Raw genomic sequence first — 21,953 nt, 5'->3', positions numbered from 1 at the left:
ACAGGAAGGGGTCAATAACTCTACTGAGTGTTTTTTATAGACCACCCAGTAGTAACAGGGACATCGAGGAGCAGATAGGGAGACAGATTCTGGAAAGGAGTAATAATAACAGGGTTGTTGTGGTGGGAGATTTTAATTTCCCAAGTAATGATTGGCATCTCCCTAGAGTGAGGGGTTTGAGTTTAGGAGCCGAGGGGTAATGTTGCAGCTATATAGGATCCTAGTCAGACCCCACTTGGAGTACTGTGCTCAGTTCTAGTCGCCTCACTACAGAAAGGATGTTGAAACCATAGAGGAGATTTACAAGGATGTACCTGGATTGGGGAGTATGCCTTATGAAAACAGGTTGAGTGAACTAGGCTTTTTCTCCTTGGAGCGACAGAGGATGAGAGGTGACCTGATAGAGGTGTACAAGATGATGAGAGGCATTGATCTTATGGATAGTCAGAGGCTTTTTCCCAGGGCTGAAACGGCTAGCACGAGAGGGCACTGTTTTAAGGTGCTTGGAAGTAGGTACAGAGGAGATGTCAGGGGTAAGTTTTTTTACGCAGAGAGTGGTGAGTGTGTGGGATGGGCTGCCGGCGATGGTGATGGAGGCAGATATGATCGTCTTTTAAGATACTCCTGGATAGGTACATGGAGTTTAGAAAAATAGAGGACTATGGGTAACCCTAGATAACTTCTAAGTAAGTACATGTTCGGCACAGCATTGTGGACCAAAGGGCCTGTATTGTGCTATAGGTTTTCTAAGTTTCTAAATTAAGAACACCTAAACAGACTATCAATTATTAGCTCATTATGTTCATAGGTTCTTCTTACATGTATGTAGATTGGCTGTGACATTGCCTGTTGCATCTGTGCTTATCTTGCACAGGTACTTCTTACTCTGTAAAAGGTTTTCTGAAGTTGGTATAGGATGAATTAATACAAACTTGTCTTCCTTTGGCCTGCAGGAGTTGGTTTCACCCTAATCTTCTCTCCCACTGTCCTGGCAACAATAACACCCATCCCAAGCTACGGGAGATTATTCAACAACTTCCTTAGTTTATCCAAATGGTGTCCTTCCAATGGGGTCTAGATTGGGAAATTCGGCCTCAGGCTGGACAGTGGGCTTGATGTCTTCTCGAAAATTACCACTAGAATTAAAATAGGCTGTTCACCTCATCATGCCTGTGATGGCAGGAATACAATATCCAGTCTGATCTCAGTTTTAAACTTGTAACGGCATAGCCTTGTCAAGTTTCATCCATTTCAACTATACAGCAACGAGCACCCGGCCGTTTTTTAATCTGATGATGGATTCCACTTTTTCTGCTGTTTGTGCAGTGAATTCCAGATCCTATTACCACCCTGGAGAAAGGATCCCTAGCACCCAGGACATGCCCTCTTCATTACCGCTGCCAGACCCCATTACCACTCAGAGATAGGACCCCACCACCCAGGACATGCCCTCTTCATTACCACCACCAGACCCCATTACCACCCGGGCGATAGGACCCCACCACCCAGGACATGCCCTCTTCATTACCACCACCAGACCCCATTACCACCCAGAGATAGGACCCCACCACCCAGGACATGCCCTCTTCATTACCACCACCAGACCCCATTACCACCCAGAGATAGGACCCCACCACCCAGGACATGCCCTCTTCATTATCACCACCAGACCCCATTACCACCCGGGCGATAGGACCCCACCACCCAGGACATGCCCTCTTCATTACCACCACCAGACCCCATTACCACCCGGGCGATAGGACCCCACCACCCAGGACATGCCCTCTTCATTATCACCACCAGACCCCATTACCACCCGGGCGATAGGACCCCACCACCCAGGACATGCCCTCTTCATTACCACCACCAGACCCCATTACCACCCGGGCGATAGGACCCCACCACCCAGGACATGCCCTCTTCATTACCACCACCAGACCCCATTACCACCCGGGCGATAGGACCCCACCACCCAGGACATGCCCTCTTCATTATCACCACCAGACCCCATTACCACCCGGGCGATAGGACCCCACCACCCAGGACATGCCCTCTTCATTACCACCACCAGACCCCATTACCACCCGGGCGATAGGACCCCACCACCCAGGACATGCCCTCTTCATTACCACCACCAGACCCCATTACCACCTGGGCGATAGGACCCCACCACCCAGGACATGCCCTCTTCATTACCACCACCAGACCCCATTACCACCCGGGCGATAGGACCCCACCACCCAGGACATGCCCTCTTCATTACCACCACCAGACCCCATTACCACCCGGGCGATAGGACCCCACCACCCAGGACATGCCCTCTTCATTACCACCACCAGACCCCATTACCACCCGGGCGATAGGACCCCACCACCCAGGACATGCCCTCTTCATTACCACCACCAGACCCCATTACCACCTGGGCGATAGGACCCCACCACCCAGGACATGCCCTCTTCATTACCACCACCAGACCCCATTACCACCCGGGCGATAGGACCCCACCACCCAGGACATGCCCTCTTCATTACCACCACCAGACCCCATTACCACCCGGGCGATAGGACCCCACCACCCAGGACATGCCCTCTTCATTACCACCACCAGACCCCATTACCACCCGGGCGATAGGACCCCACCACCCAGGACATGCCCTCTTCATGACCACCACCAGACCCCATTACCACCCGGGCGATAGGACCCCACCACCCAGGACATGCCCTCTTCTCATTATTTGGAAAACTCAGAAGGTCAGGAAGCATCTGTGGAGTCACCATCCCTAGATAATTCTAATGAGAGACCCTGGCCTTGAAATGTTATCTACTTCTCCTTCCACTGTTGCTGCCTGATCTGCTGAATGTTTCCGCAGCATTTTTTTCTTCTTTCATTTAAGGCCCCAAGTTATTGCCCTCTGTGCTAAGAAATATCAGTCTGTCCAATCTACTGTATGTAGTCTCCCATATGCTAAAGAATACAGAATCAGAATCAGGTTTATTATCACTGACATATGTTGTGAAGTTTGTTGTTTGGTGGCAGTTGCACAGTGCAATACATAAAGTATACTAAAACTTTGAGTGTGTGTCTTCAGACTTCTCTACCTCCTCCCTGATGCTAATAATGAGAGGAAGGAATGCAAGTATTGGGTGGTGGGAATCCTTCATGATGGATGCCACCTTCTTGAGGTACTGCCTATTGAAGATGTCCTCAACGGTGGGGAGGGCTGTGCCCAATACAACCTCAGCTTCAGCAGAACTTCAAGAGAACTGAAATTCTCCACACTCGTAACAGCTGGAATTCTTTAGAATGATCACCTCCTTCCTGCAACATGGTGACCAGAATCCATTGTCCATTCTCGATGTGATATAACTAATTTTTATTTAGTTAGAACATAGAAAAATACAGTACAGGATCAGGCCCTTCATCTCACAATATTATGCCGAGCCAATTAAATTAGTAATCAATTGGTTAACTGGACTAATCTCTTCTCCCTACACAATGTCCATACCCTTTCATTTTCCTCACATTCATGTGTCTATCTAAACATCTCTTAAAAGTCCCTGATGTATCTAATGCAACATGACTAGTTTTATATTCTGGCCCTTTGCTAATAACAAAAAGCATCTGATATTCCTGCTACCTGCATGTGCAGACATACACTTGCAGGGTCCACTCCCTTCTCTGCACTCTCATCTTTTCCACGCATCCTCTTACCTTGCTGCACTTGTCAGATACAATCCCCACACTTTCCAGATTATCATTGTCCTGGCACCAGACCTTCCCTCCAGCTGCCTTCCTTACTTTCAATCAGCCAGCAACCACTGCATCATCTCCAAACTCCCAAATCATGTCTCTTCTGTTTATGTCCAAGTCAATGCTAAAAGCAACAGTCTTGCAATAAACCCTTAAGGAAAGCTGCACGTACAAAAATCATTTGTAAACACTACCTGCCATTGAGACAGCTTTGGATACCATTTTCCCTTGGATCTCATAGGCTTTAAAATTACTGAACAGTTATCATTAGGGTCTTTATGAAAGCCTCATTAAAATTAACATAAAATTCAAAACGTGCCCCAGAAAGGAAAAGTCCACAAAAAGTGGTGAATACAATCCAGTCCGCCACAGGCAAAACCATCCCCATCATTGAGCACATTTCAAGGAGCCCTGTCATAAGAAAGCAGCATCCACCATGATTGATACCTACCATCCATGCTCTCCTCTCACTACCATTAGGCAGGAGGTACAGGAGCCTCGGGACCATCATTACCCGGTTCAGGTAACATTACTGTACAACCGGCGTGGGTAACCTCATTCACCTCAACACTGATCTGTCTCCACAACCCACAGACTCACTTTCAGGGACTCTTTAATTCATGTTTGCAGTATCATTTATTTACTTTTTTATTATTTGCATGATTTGTCTTCTTTTGCACATTGGTTATTTGTCAGTCTTTGTTATGTATAGTTTTTAAATAAATTCTATTGTATTTCCTTATACAATACCTGCATGAAAATGAATCTCACAGTAGCATATAGTGACGTGAACGTACTTTGATAATAAATTTACTTCAACTTTGACCATCAACAATAACCTGCCTTGATGATATCTCAAAGGATTCCACTGAGAGACGTATCTGACCTTAATAGATCCATCGTCTTTAATGTGATTGATACCGCCTTTCAAAGTGTTTCCAACAATTTGCAATGGAGATAAGTCATTACTCTGAATTTGACTAGTTTTGGCTCTTTCCCCCCCTTTAAGACAGTGGCACCATGTTGGCAATCCCCCAATTTTCTGGCAAGTTGCCATTAGTGAGACAGGATTCCACATGATCCTCAGCGCCTCATCCTTGCTTCTCCTAACTGACTGAGATTCTGCAGATGGTGGAAATCTAGAGCAACACACACAAAATTCTGGAGGAACTCAGCAGGTCAGGCAGCATGTATGAAGAACAGTAAACGGCTAATATTTCAGGCCAGAGTTCTACATCAGGACTGGGAAGGAAAGGAGAAGAGGTAGAGTAATCAGGTGGAAGGATGCAAAGGAGAATGAGTTGGTAGGTGATGGGTGAGACCAGGTGAGGGGGAAGGTGGGGGAGGGTGATGATGTGAAGGGAGATGATAGGTGGAAGAGGTAAAGGGCTGAAGAAAAGGGAATTTGATAGGAGAGGACAGGAAGAAAGAGGAGGAGATGGGGCACCAGATGGAGACGATAGGCAGGTGAGGAGAAGAGAAGGTGAAAGAGGGGAGCCTTAATGGGGAATGGAATAAGGAAGTATGGGGAGGGCTGTATTGAGGCTGAGATATCTGCATCCAATCACTTATCTACTTTTAAGCATATAATACTTTCTGTTTGAGTGTATTTATTCTGTTCAACCATTCACTCCGCTCTTTCATGGTTTTCACCACCTTCTTATTCTGGCTTCTTCCTCCAGTCCTGCTGAAGGTCTCGGGCTGAAATGTTGACTGTTTATTCCTCTCCAAAGATGCTGCCTGATCTGCTGAGTTCCTCCAGCATTTTGTGTGTGTAACTCTGGATTTTGAGTATCTACAGAATCTCTTGTATTTATTCTTACACTATAATCTCTCCATCCTACCCTCTCTTGTTTAAACACACATCCTCCCCCCAACCCCATCTTCAAGTCTACATTCATCACTGGATAATTCTTGAGTATTATATATTCCTGAATATCCCTTTTATCCTTTGTGTGTTTACAAAACATTTTTGGGCCTTCATCTCTCTTGACCTGTTTTCTCTTACTTTCACTCTCGAACTTTAATACCTCCAGGCCTTCTATGTTGTTGAGCTCTTGGTATCCGACAAAGGCTTTGTTTTCTCCCTTACCCTTTCTTGTGCTGTGCTGGGATGACTATGTTCCCTTTCAAATGCCTGGCTATAATCACTGCCAGGTTAACAAGGTGCATGTCCCCCTTGGAGCAGTGGGTCATCATGGGAAGGTGTCGCCATGATGTGCAGAAGTCACTGGGAAGACTCAATTACGGAAGTGTCCAGGCCATGTCCTGTATTGACATTTGAGTCATAGAGCACTACAGCACATAAACAGGCCCTTCAGCCCATCTAGTCTGTGCTGAACTATTATTCTGCCTAATCCCAATGACCTACACCTGGACCATAGCCCTCCGTACCCCTCCCATCCATGTACTTATCCAAATTTCTCTTAAATGTTGAAATTAAACCTGCATTCACCACTTTCACTGGCAGCTCATTCTACACTCTTACCACCCTCTGAGTGAAGAAGTTCCCCTTAAAATTTTCATCTTTCACACTTGACCTATGACCTCTGACCTCTACTTCTAGTCTCACCCACACCCAGTAGAGAAAGCCTGCTTGCATTTACCTCAACTATACCCCTCATCATTTTGGATACCTCTATCAAATCTCCCCATCACTCTGCTACACTCCAGGGTATAAAGTTCTAACCTTTTCCCTATAACTCAGATCCTCAAGTCCTGGAAGCATTCCTGTAAATTTTCTCCACACACTTTCAACCTGATTAATACCTTTCCTGTAGGTGACCAGAGTTGCACACAATTCTCCAAATTAGGCCTCACCGACCTCTTATACAACTTTAACATAACATCCCAATAACATAACATGTCAATGTACTTCACTCTGGCAAAATAAATGAATTTCAATCTAAAGTTAAGAAATGGGAGCAGTTGCTGGCCCTTTGGCCCTGTGTGGCTAGGCATAGGTCAAATACCATCAATAAATTTGCTGACAATACAACCATTTTTGGTAGAATCTCAGGTGGTGATGAGAGGGCGTACAGGAGTGAGATATGCCAACTAGTGGAATGGTGCCACAGCAACAACCTGGTACTCAATGTCAGTAAGACAAAACAGCTGATTGTGGACTTCAGGAAGGGTAAGATGAAGGAACACATACCAATCCTCATAGAGGGATCAGAAGTGGAGAGAGTGAGCAGCTTCAAGTTCCTGGGTGTCAAGATCTCTGAGGATCTAACCTGGTTCCAACATATCGATGTAGTTATAAAGAAGGCAAGACAGCAGCTATACATTATTAGGAGTTTGAAGAGATTTGGTATGTCAACAAGTACATTCAGAAACTTCTATAGTTGTACCATGGAGAGCATTCTGACAGGCTGCATCACTGTCTGGTATGGAGGGGCTACTGCACAGGACCGAAAGAAGCTGCAGAAGGTTGTAAATCTAGTTAGCTCCATCTTGGATATTAGCCTACAAAGTACCCAGGACATCTTTAGGTAGCGGTGTCTCAGAAAGACAGTATCCATTATTAAGGACCTCCAGCACTCAGGGCATGAACTTTTCTCACTGTTACCATCAGGTAGGAGATACAGAAGCCTGAAGCCACACACTCAGTGATTCAGGAACAGCTTCTTCCCCTCTGCCATCCGATTCCTGAATGGACATTGAAGCTTTGGACACTACCTCACTTTTTTTTAATATACAGTATTTCCGGTTTTGCACGTTTTAAAAATCTATTCAATTTATGCAATTGATTTACTTGTTTATTTATTATTATTGTTTTATTTTATTATTATTATTTTCTCTTCTGTATTATGTATTGCATTGAACTTCTGCTGCTAAGTTAACAAATTTCACGTCATGTGCTGGTGATAATAAACCTGATTCTGATTCTGATGTCTCTTCGGCCGTTCATTCAAGATCATGGGGGATCTTCCATCACATTTATATTTTCCTGTGCTACTTCCACATCCCTTATTCCTTTAACATCCCGAAATCCATCTTCCTCTTCTTTGAGTGGACAACTAACCTTCCACAGCCCGTGAGCATCGAGAATTCTAGAGAATCACCATCCTGTGAATGAGGAATTCATCTTCTGCCCACTGTCTATCAAACACATATTTGCACTCATCCCCCACTAATTACATTTTGTTCTCTCCAAATTCCCTCCAATGTCCCCTAGATTTAACCACACACTTACACACTGGTAGCAGTTTGTGCTGTCCAATTAACCTACCCAGTGGATGTGGAGAGGATGTTTCCTACAGTGGAGGAGTCTAGGACCAGAGCGCACAGCCTCAGAATACAAGAACATCCTTTTAGAACAAAGATTCGGAGGAATTTCTTTAGCCAGTGTGGTGATTCTGTGGAATTCATTGCCACAGATGGCTATGGAGGCCAAGTCATTAGATACAGTTAAAATGGACACTGACAGGTTCTTGATTAGTAAGGGCGTCAAAAGTTATGAGGCAAAGGTAGGAAAATGGGGTTGATAAATCAGTCATGGGCTATTCCTGCTCCTAGGTGTTAAGGTCTTATGGATGTCTGGAGACCGTTGGTCAGATGCAAAAAGCATGTTCCACGTCATGAGCTGCTAATCCCCAACATCACGGTGCCGTTGTGCCCAGTGTCATGGTTTTGAACTACAGAAAGGATATAATAACTGATAACAGTGTCTGTGCTGCCCAGTTTTATCAAAATGAATATGACAGGATCAGATCACTGCAGTAATGATTCAGTGGGGAGCAGTGGGTAGGCACACAATGTGCTCTTCTGTAATCCAAGTCCAACCACAAGAGCTTGTCACAGAGGCTTAGAAAAGTACAGCACTGAAACAGGCCCTTCAGCCCATCTAGTCCATGCTGAAACCATTTAAATTGCCTACTCCCTGCTCTGGGACCATGCCCTCCATACCCCTACCGTCCATGTACAATGTTCTTTCTTCAATCACAGTGCTGCCAGCTCTTCTACACCCGACATTATTTAATCATTAGCGACAAAGGAAGATCACTGGAAAGGCTCCTGCCTCGCTGTTTGCTGTAGCGGTATTTGAGAGTGATGCGTTTTACTTAGCATCAGGCAGGAGAATAATTTCATGAAATTATCATTATCTGTGCTGGCGATGGGCCAACTTCCCACCTCACTTCAGGTCAAATGTAGTCAGCAGCCACTTTATTAGGTACCTCCTGCACATAATCATGTGGCCACTGACTCTGCGTTCGTGGTCTTCTGCTGCTGTAGCCCATTCACTTCCAGGTTCAAGAAATGCTCTTCTGCGCAGAACAGCTGCAATGCATGGTTACTCGAGTTACTGTCGCCTTCCTGTCAGCTTGAACCAGTCTGGCCATTCTCCTCTGACCTCTCTCATCAACAAAGCATTTCCACCCACAGAACTGTTGCTTACTGCACTGGATGTTTTGTTTTGTTTTCCGTACCACTGTCTGTAAACTCTACAGACTATTCTGTGTGAAAATCTCAGCAGTTTCTGAGATACTCAAACCACCTTGTTTAGCACCAACAATCATTCCACGGTTAAAGTCACTTAGATTACATTTCCTCTCCAGTCTGATATTTGATTTGAAGCACTGAACCTCTTGACCATGTCTGCATGCTTTTATGCATTGAGTTGCTGTTACGTGATTGGCTGATCAGATATTTGTATTAATGAGCAGGTGTACAGGCGTACCTAATAAAGTGGCCACTGAGTGTAAAGTCTCCATTTAGAGCACAGGACGTAGGATCAGAATTAGGCCATTTCAGCCATTGAGTCTGCTTCATCATCCCATCATGACTGATTTACTGTCCCTCTCAACTCCATTCTCCTGACTTCTCCCTGTAATCTTTGACATCCTTACTAATCAAGAACCTATCAACCTCCACTTTAAATATACCCAATGACTTGGCCTCCACAGCCATCTGCGGCAATGAATTCCACAGATTCATCACTCTCTGGCTGGAGAAATTCTTCCTCATCTTTGTGGAACAGCAGGGACTACTACACTTTGCTTTATGGAAACCCGCCGTTTTGGAGGCAACACTGCAGCCTGATGGCTTTACCATTCTCTGCAAAGACAGGACAGTTCAATCTTTTAAAGGTAGAGGAGGTGGAGTATGCTTTAGATTAACTCATTGTGGTGCACAGATGTGGCAGTTCCGTCTCAGTCCTGCTTCCCTGACCTGGAACATCTAGTGGTCAAGTGTCGTGCATTTTATCTGCCGAGGGAATTTTCCACCATCATCCTGGTAGTTTCACGTCAGGGCCATGTCAGACAGGCTCTGCAGGAGCAGAGCACCGTCACCAACAGTCATGAAACAGCACAGCCTGATGCCTTCCCTATTATTGTGGGGGATTTCAACCAGGCCAGCTTGAAGAAGACTGAACAACTACCACCAATATGTCTCCTGTGGAACCAGAGGAGCCGACACACTTGACTACTGTTATACCAACATCTAGAACACTTACCGTGCCGTCCCACATCTGTACTTTCGGGAGTCCGATCAGCTGGTTGTACTTCTACTTCCAGCGTATAGGCAGAGACTAAAGACTATAACACCAGTGGCGAGAACAAAAGGAAGATGGAGGAGCACTTACAGGACTGCTTTGAGTCAGCGGACTGGACAATATTCAGGGACTCATCCTTGAATCTGAATGAATGTGCCACAGTTGTCACCGACTTCATCAGGACCTGTGTAGGTGGGTGTGTGCCTTCGAGAACATACCAGACATACCAAAACGAAAAGTTATGGGTGAACCAGGAGATTCATAGTCTGGTGAGGGCTAGATCTGTGGCATTCAATACTGGTGGCCCAGAACTATCCAGGAAGTCCAGGTATGACTTATGGAAGGCTATTTTAAGGGTGAAAAAACAATTCTGATTGAAGTCAGAGATGGAGTTGGATGCATGTCAGCTCTGGCAGGGTTTGCAGGCCATTGCTTCCTACAAGGTGAAACCTAACATCACGATGCCGTAACTCCCGGATGAGCGCCACGCCCTTTATGCACGCTTTGAAAGAGCACCTGGTGACCCTGTGATATCCGTCTCGGAGGCCGATGTCAGAACAACTTTCAAGGGGCGAACCCTCGCGAGGAATCTGGCTCTGATGGTGTAACCTGGTAGGACATTGAAACCTGTACTAACCAACTGGCAGCAGTGTTGAAGGGCATTTTCAATATCTGATTACTGAGTCAGAAGTTCCCACCTGCTTCAAAAGGACGACAATCATACTGGTGCCGAAGAAGAGCAGGGTGAGCTGTCTCAATAACCACTGCCCAGTGGCATTCACATTCACTGTGATAAAGTGCCTTGAGAGGCTGCTCAAGGCCATAATCAACTCCTGCTTAAGCAAGGAACTTGACCCGCTGCAATTTGCCTCTCACCACACCAGGTCCACAGTGGATGCAATCTCACTGGCTCTCCACTCGATCTTGGATCATCTGGACAGCAGCAATATCTACATCAGGCTGTTGTTTATTGACTACAGCTCAGCGTTTAACACAATCATACCTCAGTTCTAATTAACAAGCTCCAAAACCACTGTAGCTCCCTCTGCAACTGGATTCATGACTTCCTCACTGGGAGATCACAGTCAGTGCAGATCAGAAAAACTATCTCTTCCTCACTGATAATCATCACTGGTGCACCTCAAGGATGCATGCTTAGCCCACTGCTCTACTCTCTCTACACCCACAAATGTATGGATAGGCACAGCTCAAACACCATCGGGGGATGGAGCTACGACAGCACTAGACAGTGGCTTCTTCAAACTCATCTGCGGAAAGAGCTTAATTTCTATCTTTAATGTCTCCCTTTTTCCTTTTCAAGGTGGATGGGGTTCTGTCAAAGACTCTGACCTACAGCTGCACTCAGACTTGGGTTCTTTACGATGTTGGCTACTGCTCTTGGGGCTCTCCGACTGGCTATTTATTGATATCCCAAGGATACGGCCCAGAAGACAAGCTTGCCTTTGGGGTTCCAAGGCTTTGCGGCCCTGGGGATGAGCCAGTTCTATGCCAGTGCCACGAACTGAAGCATCGCAGGAGAAAACTGAACATCAGGAACAGCAGATCAGCTATCAGGTTTCTGTACTCAGATCCCTCTCTCTACCTCTCTTTCTCTTGTTGGTGGGCACACTTTGTTGCCGATTCTCAAGTCGGAGAACTCAGCAAAAAAAAGCAATGCGGCAGACTTTAACATCGTAAATCAGTGAGTGTTTTTTTTTCTATCTTGTTTGTCTTCCCTCTTGCTGTGTGTGCCTCTCTGCCCCTTTATTAGGGAGAGAGCCTGTAACATGTGGATTGTCGGGTGAATGATTTGTACTGAAGATCTTTCTTGGGGGCTTTGCTATTCCTTGCTTGGTGGGTGGAGGGTGTTGATGCTTTTTTGCAGGAGTGGGAGAGGGTCGATGCTTTGCTGCTACTTGTGTGTGGTGAGGAGGAGTGGGTGGGCTTTGGGGTTCTAACATTTTTTCCGTCATTCACTCTTTGGGGTACCGTTCTGTTTTCATGGATGTCTGTGAAGAACAAGAATTTCAGGTATACACTTTCTGATATTAAATGGAACTATTGACTGTTGAAATTTGCTGATGACACAACTACTGTTGGCAGAATTTCAGATGGTGATGAGGAGGCGTACAGAAGTGAGCTAGATCAGCTGGTTGAATGGTGTCACAGCAACAGCCTTGTACTCAATGTCCGTGAGACCAAGGAACTGATTGTGGACTTCAGTCATAGTCATAGTCATACTTTATTGATCCCGGGAGAAACTGGTTTTCATTACAGTTGCACCATAAATAATAAATAGTAATAAAACCATAAATAGGAAGGGGAAGTCAGGAAAACACATGATTCCTCATCCAGGGAGCAGCAGTGGAAAGGGTGAGCAGTTTCAAGTTCCTGGTGTCAACATCTCTGAGGATCTATCCTGGGCCCGACATATTGATGCAATTGCAAAAAAGGCACTAAAGAGGCTATATTTCATTAGTAATTTGAGGAAACTTGGTATGTCACCAAACACTCTCGCAAATTTCTACAGGTGTACCTTGGGAAGCATTCTAAGTAGTTGTATCACCTTCTCCTATGGAGGAGCCACTGCACAGGATCAGAAAAAGCAGCAGAAAGTTATAAACTCAGTCAAATCCATCATGGGCAACGAGCCTTCCCAGCATCATTCAGAAGATGATACCTCTAGAAGCCAACACCCATCATGAAGAACCCCCATCACCCAGGACGTGGCCTCTTCTCATTGTGACCATCAGGGAGGGGGTAATGGAGATACATCCATCATTACTGACCCCCATCACCCAGGACATGCCCTTCCCTCATTGTTGCCATCAGGGAGGAGGTACAGGAGCCTGAAGACACAGTCACTGTTTCAGGAACAGCTTCTTCCCCTCCACCATTTTTGAATGGACAATGAACCCATGGATACTACCTCACTCTTGTTTGCTCCCTTTTTGTACTACTAACTTAATTTAATTTTTATACCTATTTCTTATTATGATTTATAGATTGTTTAATTATTTTGTTTTGCAATGTGCTGCTGCCACAAAACAACAAACTTCACGACATATGCCAGTGACACTAAACCTGATTCTGATTCTCAAGGGACATCCTTGTGTGGCTGTGCCCCCTGGTTCTAGACTCCCCCACTGTTGGAAAGATTCTCTCCATGTCCACTCTATCTAAACCTTTCAATATTTGAGAGGCTTCAATGAGATCCCCCCCTCTCATTCTTCTAAACTCCAGTGAGTACAGGCCCAGAGCCATCAAATGCTCCTCATACATTCACTCTTTCAATCCTGGGATCATTAGTGCAAACTTCTGGACCCTCTCCAATGACAGCACATCCTTTCTTAGTTAAGGGCCCAAATCTGCTCACAAAACTCCAAGTGCAGTTAGACCTGCATCATTCAGCACATACATCTCAGGGACCCCCAGAGCAGTATCACTCCCTGTGCCTTGAAGAGTCAGTCTGCCCCATTCATAAGCACCTCTTAACATTCTCCATTTTCACCTAAACCTCCGCTGTCTGTAAGGAGTTTGTACATTCTCTGTGTGACCACATGGATCTCCTCTGGGTGCTCCAGTTTCCTCCCACAAAGATGTCCATTTAGGGTGAGTGAGTTGTGGGCATGCTTTGTCGGTGCCAGAAGTACATTTTTCATTGTATGTTTTGATGTACATATGCCAAATAAAGCTAATCTATCTTTCTTTCTTTATTTCTACCTTTCTCTGATTTGAGGTGAGTGGGGGAAAGATTTGAAAGGGGCTTGTGGAGCAACTTCACACAGAGGGGTGGTGTGTATGCAGAACAAGCTGCCAGAGGAAGTATTTGAAGTAGGCACTATAACAATATTTAAACAACACCTGGACAGGTACATGGAAAGTTGTAGAGGCAGGAAGACCAAACACAAGCAAATGGAATTAGCTAAGAAAGGCATCTTGGTTGTTATGGGACAGTTGGGCCAAAAAGCCTGTTTCTGTGTTGTATTTTTCTATGACTCTACTCTATAGCTCATGTGGTGGTTGACAGGTGCTCACAATAAAGTTATGAATGCTTTTCTTAACCAAGTTCTCAATACTAAGCTATAGGAAAAAGTAATGGGATTCTTCTGTGAGGTGGCAAAGGAGTGATGTGCCAATTTGCCTCTCCCTATGTTTCAAGGGAACCTACTGCATTAATGTGAAACATGGAAACTTTTTATCTTTGTTTTATCAGGTTTCCTTCACAAGTAAAATTGGACCATCTCTGACTCCTTCTCGTACCTGCATTCTTAAATCTCCCTGAAAGACACAGTTAGGCACTGAGCTCACTGCAACCCCTTTCAGTGCTCACCTCGTGTTCCGGCAAAGGTACCATCTGAAAGCCATCAGCCGCACAGAAATAGGGAAGAAGTGAAATTGTATAAAGCTACAAAGGAGGCTTATCCACAGGTCGGGTTTACCTGAACTGCTGATGTTCCTTTGAGCTGCGGATCTTTGCTGCAAACCTCTCTGCCAGCTTGTCCAGGCTGCGCGAGTACTCCACCTCGATCTCCGCCTTCCTCCTGAAGAACTCCTGTAAATCCTGCAGAAGCTGGAGACGGGATTCCGATTGCTGCTCCAGGCATTTCAGCTGCTCCGCCAACTGTGCTCGGATTTCTACAACAGACATGAAAGGCTATCGGTTAAAACCGGAAGGGGAGAAAGAAATGGAGCAGTAATAAGTCAACAGCAACCTGGGATTCTGCAAAAAGGTTTGAAATTAATCATTTTTGCAGTAACATCAGCTTATTTATTAAATTCATCTCCCGGTTACATATGGTTATATATATGTACAATCATAATAAATTTACTTCGACTTTGACCTATTTATGCACAGCAACATCCCACAAGTAGTGATGTGATAAATGATTAGGTAATATTATTTAAGTGTTTTTTGAGGCAAAGAATTTTAAACAGAACATTACATATGTTTCTTCAAAATAGTGCAACAAGATCTATATTCACTGGGTTACCCAGGGAACATCAGCTAACTTCTGTTCCAAAAGATCCTGACCATATCTACCATACAAAACACACAAAGTGCTGGAGAAACTCAGCTGGTCAGGCAGCAACATTGGAGAGGAATAAACAATCAATGTTTCAGGCCGAGACCCTTCATCATGGTGGAAGCTCCTCCAGCATTTGGTGAGTGTTGCTCTGGATTTCCCGCATCTGTAGAATCTCCTGTGTTTAGTATCTATCATGCTCTCGGACTGGACTATGTCAACTGCATAGGACCATAAAACATAGGAACAGAATTCTGCCATTCAGCCCATCGAGTCTGCTTCATTATTCCATTATGGCTGACTTATTATCCCTTTCAACCCCGTTCGCCTGCTTTGATACATGATAAAATAAGCCTCTCAGGTGAGACTGGAATTTACAAATTTCTGATACAGGGGTAAGGTTTCCATCCACTTAGTGCGGCTGACACCTTACACAGGAGATAATTCAGTTGAACAGAAAAGCTTTGCCCAGCTCTCCCCATACTTCCCACTCCCATTCATTGCTGATCAATTTACAACCAAGATCAATTTACCCTTGTTCTCCTTTCTGATCCTGAACCGGTCAAGTTTTCCCAAGCTCTGCTTCCACAACTGCCAGCACCCCACTGGGACCTGAGCCAAATTCCTATCCTTCATGACGAGGGATGGGGGCGGTGGGGTGTCTATTCAGCCACAAGAGTCAGCAGGCTAATTAGTGACCGAGGCAGCGAGCTCGTTAATGAGGAGAGGCAGCAGGTTAGTCAACAGATCCAGGTGACAGGCTAATCAACGACAAGAGGCAGCACGCTGGACAGTGGACAAGAGGCAGTGAGCTGGTCAACAATGAGGGGCGGCAGGCTGGTCAGTGACAAGAGGCAGCACGCTAGACAACGATGAGAGGCGGCAATGACGAGAGTCGGAAGACTCTAACAGTGAGGTACAGCAGGCTTTTCAGTGATGACAGACAGCAGGCTATTCAACAGCAAGTGGTAGCAGGTTTTCAGCGATGAGAGGTAGCAGGTTATGCAGGAGGATATTTGAACAAGTCTTGTCCACAGCTGAGCTCTCTCCAATTTCCGCTTGGTAAATTGCGTTGGTAGGAAGGTCTCTCGGTCCTGGCTGATTTTCAGTTCCTCGACCCTGGGGTAGGAAGCTCAATCCTGCGGTTGTCGTGCCTCACCGGGATGGATCCACACTCAGGTGTTCCTGGGCGATGTGACTCACTGCAGCAACCAACCGTACGTGCTCTGTGCAACCACAGTCAAGGATGAAGAGGAATAAATTTTCAGAGTAAATGGGATGATGCATCATGGTCTTCCCCTTGACAGGCTGCATCATAAGGCCTGTTACCATGGCAATGCCGCCTCCTTCTCACATTGCTTTGCTACATTAGTAGGCGGTATTCTGGAGGTGGGAATGGAAACTAGCATTCAATGAGCAAGAAGATGAGGGCTGGGGAGAGTGTGCAGCCATCAGCATGGCTGGAACTATTGCAACGTCTGAGCAAAGACGCAAACAACCGGTGTCCTGAACCTCTGGAAATGGACCCTACGTTGGAGGCAAGGTTAATCACACCAATCCTGAAGGAAGGGAAAACTGTAACTGACTCAGCTCCTCAACCCACGTTGTTACACATACCTTTACTCTAGCCATCCTCCTGTTCTTCACATACCTGTAGAACACCTTGGAGTTTTCCTTAATCCAAGGCCTTCTCATGTCCTCTTCCCGCTCTCCTAAGTCCATGCTTCTGCTCCTTGCTGGTTACCTTGTAACCTTCTAGAGCCCTGTTCAACCTTTGCTTCATAAACCTTAAGTATGCTTCTTTCTTCATCTTGACTAGATGTTCCACATCTCCCGTCAACCTTACCGTCCTTTCCCTGCCTCGGTGGGACAAAGCTATGCAATTGCTCACTAAACAGCCTCTAGTGTTCAAAGTTCAAAGTAAATTTATTATTGAAGTACATTTATGCCACATATACAACCCTGAGATTCATTTTCTTGTAGGCATACTCAATAAACCATAATGGAATGAAAGAAAGACCGCACCAAATAGGCATAGAACTGCTGTCACATTTCTGTTGCGCATTTCCCTGAGTACATTCTCTCACAACTTACTCTACCATATTCCTGTCTAATTGCAACATAACTCCCCTTTCCCCAATTAAATGCTTTCCAATTCTGTGTGCTCCAAGGCTATAGTAAAGGTCAGGGAGTTGTGGTCACTGTCCCTGAAATGCTCTGACAGCTGAGAGATCTGACAGCTTGTCTGTTTCATTGCCTAGCACCAGATCCAGTCTGGCCTCTCCTATAGTTGGCCTGTCGACATAGTGTGCCAGTAATCCTTCCTGGACACGCCTAACAAATTCCATCCCATCTAAACCCTTTGCACTGAGGAGATGCCAATCAATATTAGGAAAATTGAAGTCAACAACCCTGTTATTGTTGCACCTTTCCAAAATCTGTCTCATGATCTGTTCCTCAACATCTCTGTTGCTACTGGGGAGTCTACAGAATACTCCCAATAGAGTGATTGTTCCCCTTCTGTTTCTGACTTACACCCACACTGCCTCAGTCGTCAACCCCTCCATGATGTCCTCCCTTTCTGCAGCTATAAATCCATTTTGCCCCTTCTAAATGTCTACGGGTCCTTCTGGGAAGAGGGCTGCTGAGCTTGCCTTGCGGGGGCTCACCTGCGTCAGTGCATGCTTAGGCTCATCCCTGCTGCTCGAGATGTGGGCTGAGCCTGCACTGCTGTGTGGAGGTCCCATCCACCTTTCCTGCTGCAAACCGAGGCCCAACCCGCACTCTTGCATCCATGCATTGGCCGTGCTTGGGGCACCATCCTCCACTACTCCATGCGGAAGGCCACCTGCATTGCTGAATTAATATTCCTGCGGACCATGTACTACTGGTTGCAGGTATCCAGTGCAAAATGCACTTCAGTGATTAACCATGAAGTGAGGTGCAGCTCAGGCTGTGAGTACGGTCTGCATTGGTTAGAGGTCTCCACTACAGCTGCTACAAGCTCTCACGCAAGATTACAGATTGCAGCTAGCCACTGTGACTCAATACTTCCAGAGCTCTCCACTGATAAACTCACCACCAACAACTGCAGTAGCTGACAGTGTTCAGAACCAGAACCAGGTTACTATCACTGACATATGTTGTGAAATATGTTGTTTTGTGGCAGCAGTACAGTGCAATACATAAAATATACTATAAATTATGATAAGAAATATAAGACCTTAAGACAAAGGAGCAGAAGTTGGCCATTCGGCCCATCGAGTCTGCTCTGCCATTCTATCATGAGCTGATCCATTCTCCCATCTAGTCCCCCGCCTTCTCACTATAACCTTTGATGCCCTGGCTACTCAGATATCTATCAATCTCTGCCTTAAATACACCCAATGACTTGGCCTCCACTGCCACCCGTGGCAACAAATTCCACAGAGATGGTGTTCATGGGTTCATTGTTCACTTAGAAATGCGATGGGGTGGAGAAAAGGCTGTTCCTAAAATACTGGTCGTGTCTTCACACTGATGGTAGCAATGAAAAGAGGGCATGTCCTCGGTCGTGGGGATCGTTAATAATGGGTGCCGCCTTTTTGAGGCATCTCCTGTTGAAGATGATCTGAGGACCACTCCTGGTAGTGCGGGGGATCAGAGAGGTGGTAAGCACCCTCAGTATAGCTGCTATGACATAAACAAGGACACAAATGAGAGCTATTTACAAACTTATTTCTGTTTGAGACACTGCTAAATAACAACAGATTGATAATGGTTTCCTTATTAAAAGACAGAGAATGGAGATTTGTGGTCTTGCTTCTGACAGCTTAATTTACTTGGAATCATTTTTAGCCTTTATTACTGCTGGAGATTCAAAACCAACTTAGGACTCCATCCAAACAACAGTTCATCATGGATTTGATAATATTCACTGGTCTACATATTAACACAAACCTTAATTACTAAAACAGTACGTTTGCCTCCCTTTCCACCAAACACCTCACTGAATTATATGTATTGATTTGGCATTTCAATTACACCCACTTGAGTTTCTAATCAAGAAAACCACCATTATTTTCAATAATTTCCAAGTCAAAACAGTGGAGAGACAAATTTGCTGTTTGCCTGCTACTCTGCTTTCTTAGGAGTTTAACAATAATCTGCATGTCATCAAAGCCTGTCAAACCTCTCAGCAGAAAGTGTTCTGACGGCTTGCATCATGGCCTGGTATGGAATATCGGATATATGGGAACATCAGAGGCTACAGGAATGGTGGACTCAGACAGTTCCAGCGTGGGTACAGGTCTCTTCACCACTGAGAACATCCACAAGACACGATGTCTCAGGAATGCGATACCTGCCATCAGGGTGAAGCCGCCTTCTCAAAGCTGCCATTAGGCAAGAGGTACAAGAGCCTGAAGACCCACACCTCAAGGTTCAACAACAACTTCTTCCCTACTGTTATCGGGCTCTTGAACAGATCTGAAAAACCCGAACATTTCTCTCAATTTACTCCAATGTCATGTTTGTTTTTGTTTATTTTGTCATGTAGATTATATATAACTCATGTTAATTTAAATTGATGTTAATTTACATTTGTCATGTTTGTAACATACTGCTTCTGCAAAAGCCAACTGTCATGACACTGGGTATGTATGCCCACGGCAATGAATTCGAACATAATCCCACCTCCTGCCCCCACCCAGACTGTCACATCACAAATCCATTGAGTGAACAAACAAGAGAAAATCTACAGATGCCGGAAATCCAAGCAACACACACAAAATGCTGGAGGAACTCGGCAAAGAGTTGTCGACATTTTGGGCCGAGACCCTTCATTACGTCCTGACCGAAAGAAGCTACAGGAAGTCGTAAAATTAGTCAGGTCAGCTCAATCTTGGGTACTAGCTTCCATAACATCCAAGAAATCTTCAAATCTTCAAGGAGCAGTGTCTCAGAAAGGCAGTGTCCATTATTAAGGACCCCGACCATCCAGGTTCATGCCCTCTTCTCATTGTTACTGTCAGGAAGGAGGTACAGAAGCCTGAAGGCACACACTCAGTGATTCAGGAACAGCTTCTTCCCCTCTGCCATCCGATTCCCAAATGGACATTGAACCATTAACACTATCTCACTTTTTTAAATATTATTTCAGTTTTGTACTATTTTTAATCAAACTATTTAATCTACATATATATACTTACTGGAACTGATTTACTTATTTTTTTCTTCCTGTATTCTCATGTACAGTATTGCATTAAACTGCTGCTGCTAAGTTAACAAATTTCACGACATATGCTGGTGATATTAAACCTGATTCTGATTCTGGGTGTCAGCCTCTCTGAGGATCTATCCAAATAAAATAAAGGCATCCGTTAGTCTTGCGAGACCATGGATCTGTGCCTGGAAAGTCTTCACTCTCCAGGTGCAGGCCTGGGCAAGGTTATATGGAACACCAGCAGTTGCCCATGTTGCAAGTCTCCCCTCTCCACGCCACCAATGTTGTCCAAGGGAAGGGCATTAGGACTTGGCATCAGTGTCGTCACAGAGCAATGTGTGATTAAGTGCCTTGCTCAAGGACACAACACGTTGCCTCGGCTGAGGCTCCAACTCACGACCTTCAGGTCGCTAGTCCAATGCCTTAACCACTGGGCCACGTGCCCATCTATCCAGGGCCCAACATATTGATGGTGATGCCACACCAGCGGCTATATTTCATTAGGAATTTGAAGAGTTTTGGTATGTTACCAGAGACATTTACAAATTTCTACAGATGTAAATCATGGACAGCATCCTAACTGGTTGCATCATCATCTGGTAGGGAGGGGCCACTACAGTCTTATTTAGGAACAGTTTCTTTCCCTCTGCCATCAGATTTCTAAACCATTAATGAGCTAATGGACTTTACCTCAGAATTCTTTCTTTCCTTTTGAACTACTCATTTAATTTATAAATATACTGTATACTGTATTTTATAAATATATATACTGTATGTGTGTATCCTGTATATAAGACTTTTGCACAGTACTGTATTTGTCAATGTGGACCAGAGAGGGAGTTTGTGAATCTAGTGGAAACAAAGGGTGTTGGGACTGGCGAGGGTGGAGCACTGGGGGAGGAGTGTGGGACAGGCGGCAGAGAAGGAGAGCCGTGGTGCATGTGCAGACACACCCAGCCCTGGGACACTAGGCAAGGTCTTTTGATTCTAAACAATTGGTTTATTGATCATTGCAGAATGTCTCTCTTGTCCTTCGCTCCCTCCCCACTCCCATTCCCCTTTCCCAACCCTGATTCCCTTCCCACTCTCAATCCACAATAGAGGCCCATATCAGAATCAGGTTTAACATTACTCACATATATCATGAAATCTGTTTTTTTGTCTGCAGCAGCATTACAGTGCGATACATACAATGACTACTGTAGTGTGTAAAACCCTTAGGCACCCTAGCTATGGATATGTGCCGAAGGCTTTTGCACAGTCCTGTAAGTCAGAGATAATAAACCCGATTCTGATCTGTTTCTGGGGTACTTCTCAAAAACGAAGACTCAGAATTTCTTTGATTCTTCAATGGAGACTCTGCTAAACAGTATTTGTGCAAGAAATGTCCAATGCAAGTTCCCAGCAATTTTATCGGGACCCTGCTCCCGAAGCCAGAAGAACATCACACACAGGGTCTAATTTAGGAATATGG

At 45.2% G+C, this 21,953-nt stretch overlaps 1 protein-coding gene across 5 annotated transcripts in view; it reads right to left on the bottom strand.

Annotated features, from left to right (window-relative positions):
• srgap3 (SLIT-ROBO Rho GTPase activating protein 3) overlaps positions 1–21,953 on the bottom strand; it is a 301,106-nt gene that overhangs the window by 188,088 nt on the left and 91,065 nt on the right. For all 5 annotated transcript variants that reach the window (XM_072280674.1, XM_072280676.1, XM_072280675.1 and 2 more), the window contains exon 2: positions 14,692–14,887. In XM_072280674.1, the coding sequence (XP_072136775.1) occupies positions 14,692–14,887 (196 nt within the window). The remainder of the gene's footprint in view (positions 1–14,691; positions 14,888–21,953) is intronic.

This window comes from Mobula birostris, chromosome 16 (assembly GCF_030028105.1).
Source record: "Mobula birostris isolate sMobBir1 chromosome 16, sMobBir1.hap1, whole genome shotgun sequence".
Classification (NCBI taxonomy): Eukaryota; Metazoa; Chordata; class Chondrichthyes; order Myliobatiformes; family Myliobatidae; genus Mobula; species Mobula birostris.
Note: the sequence above shows the minus strand (reverse complement) of the source record. Positions and strands in the feature narration are given on the sequence as shown.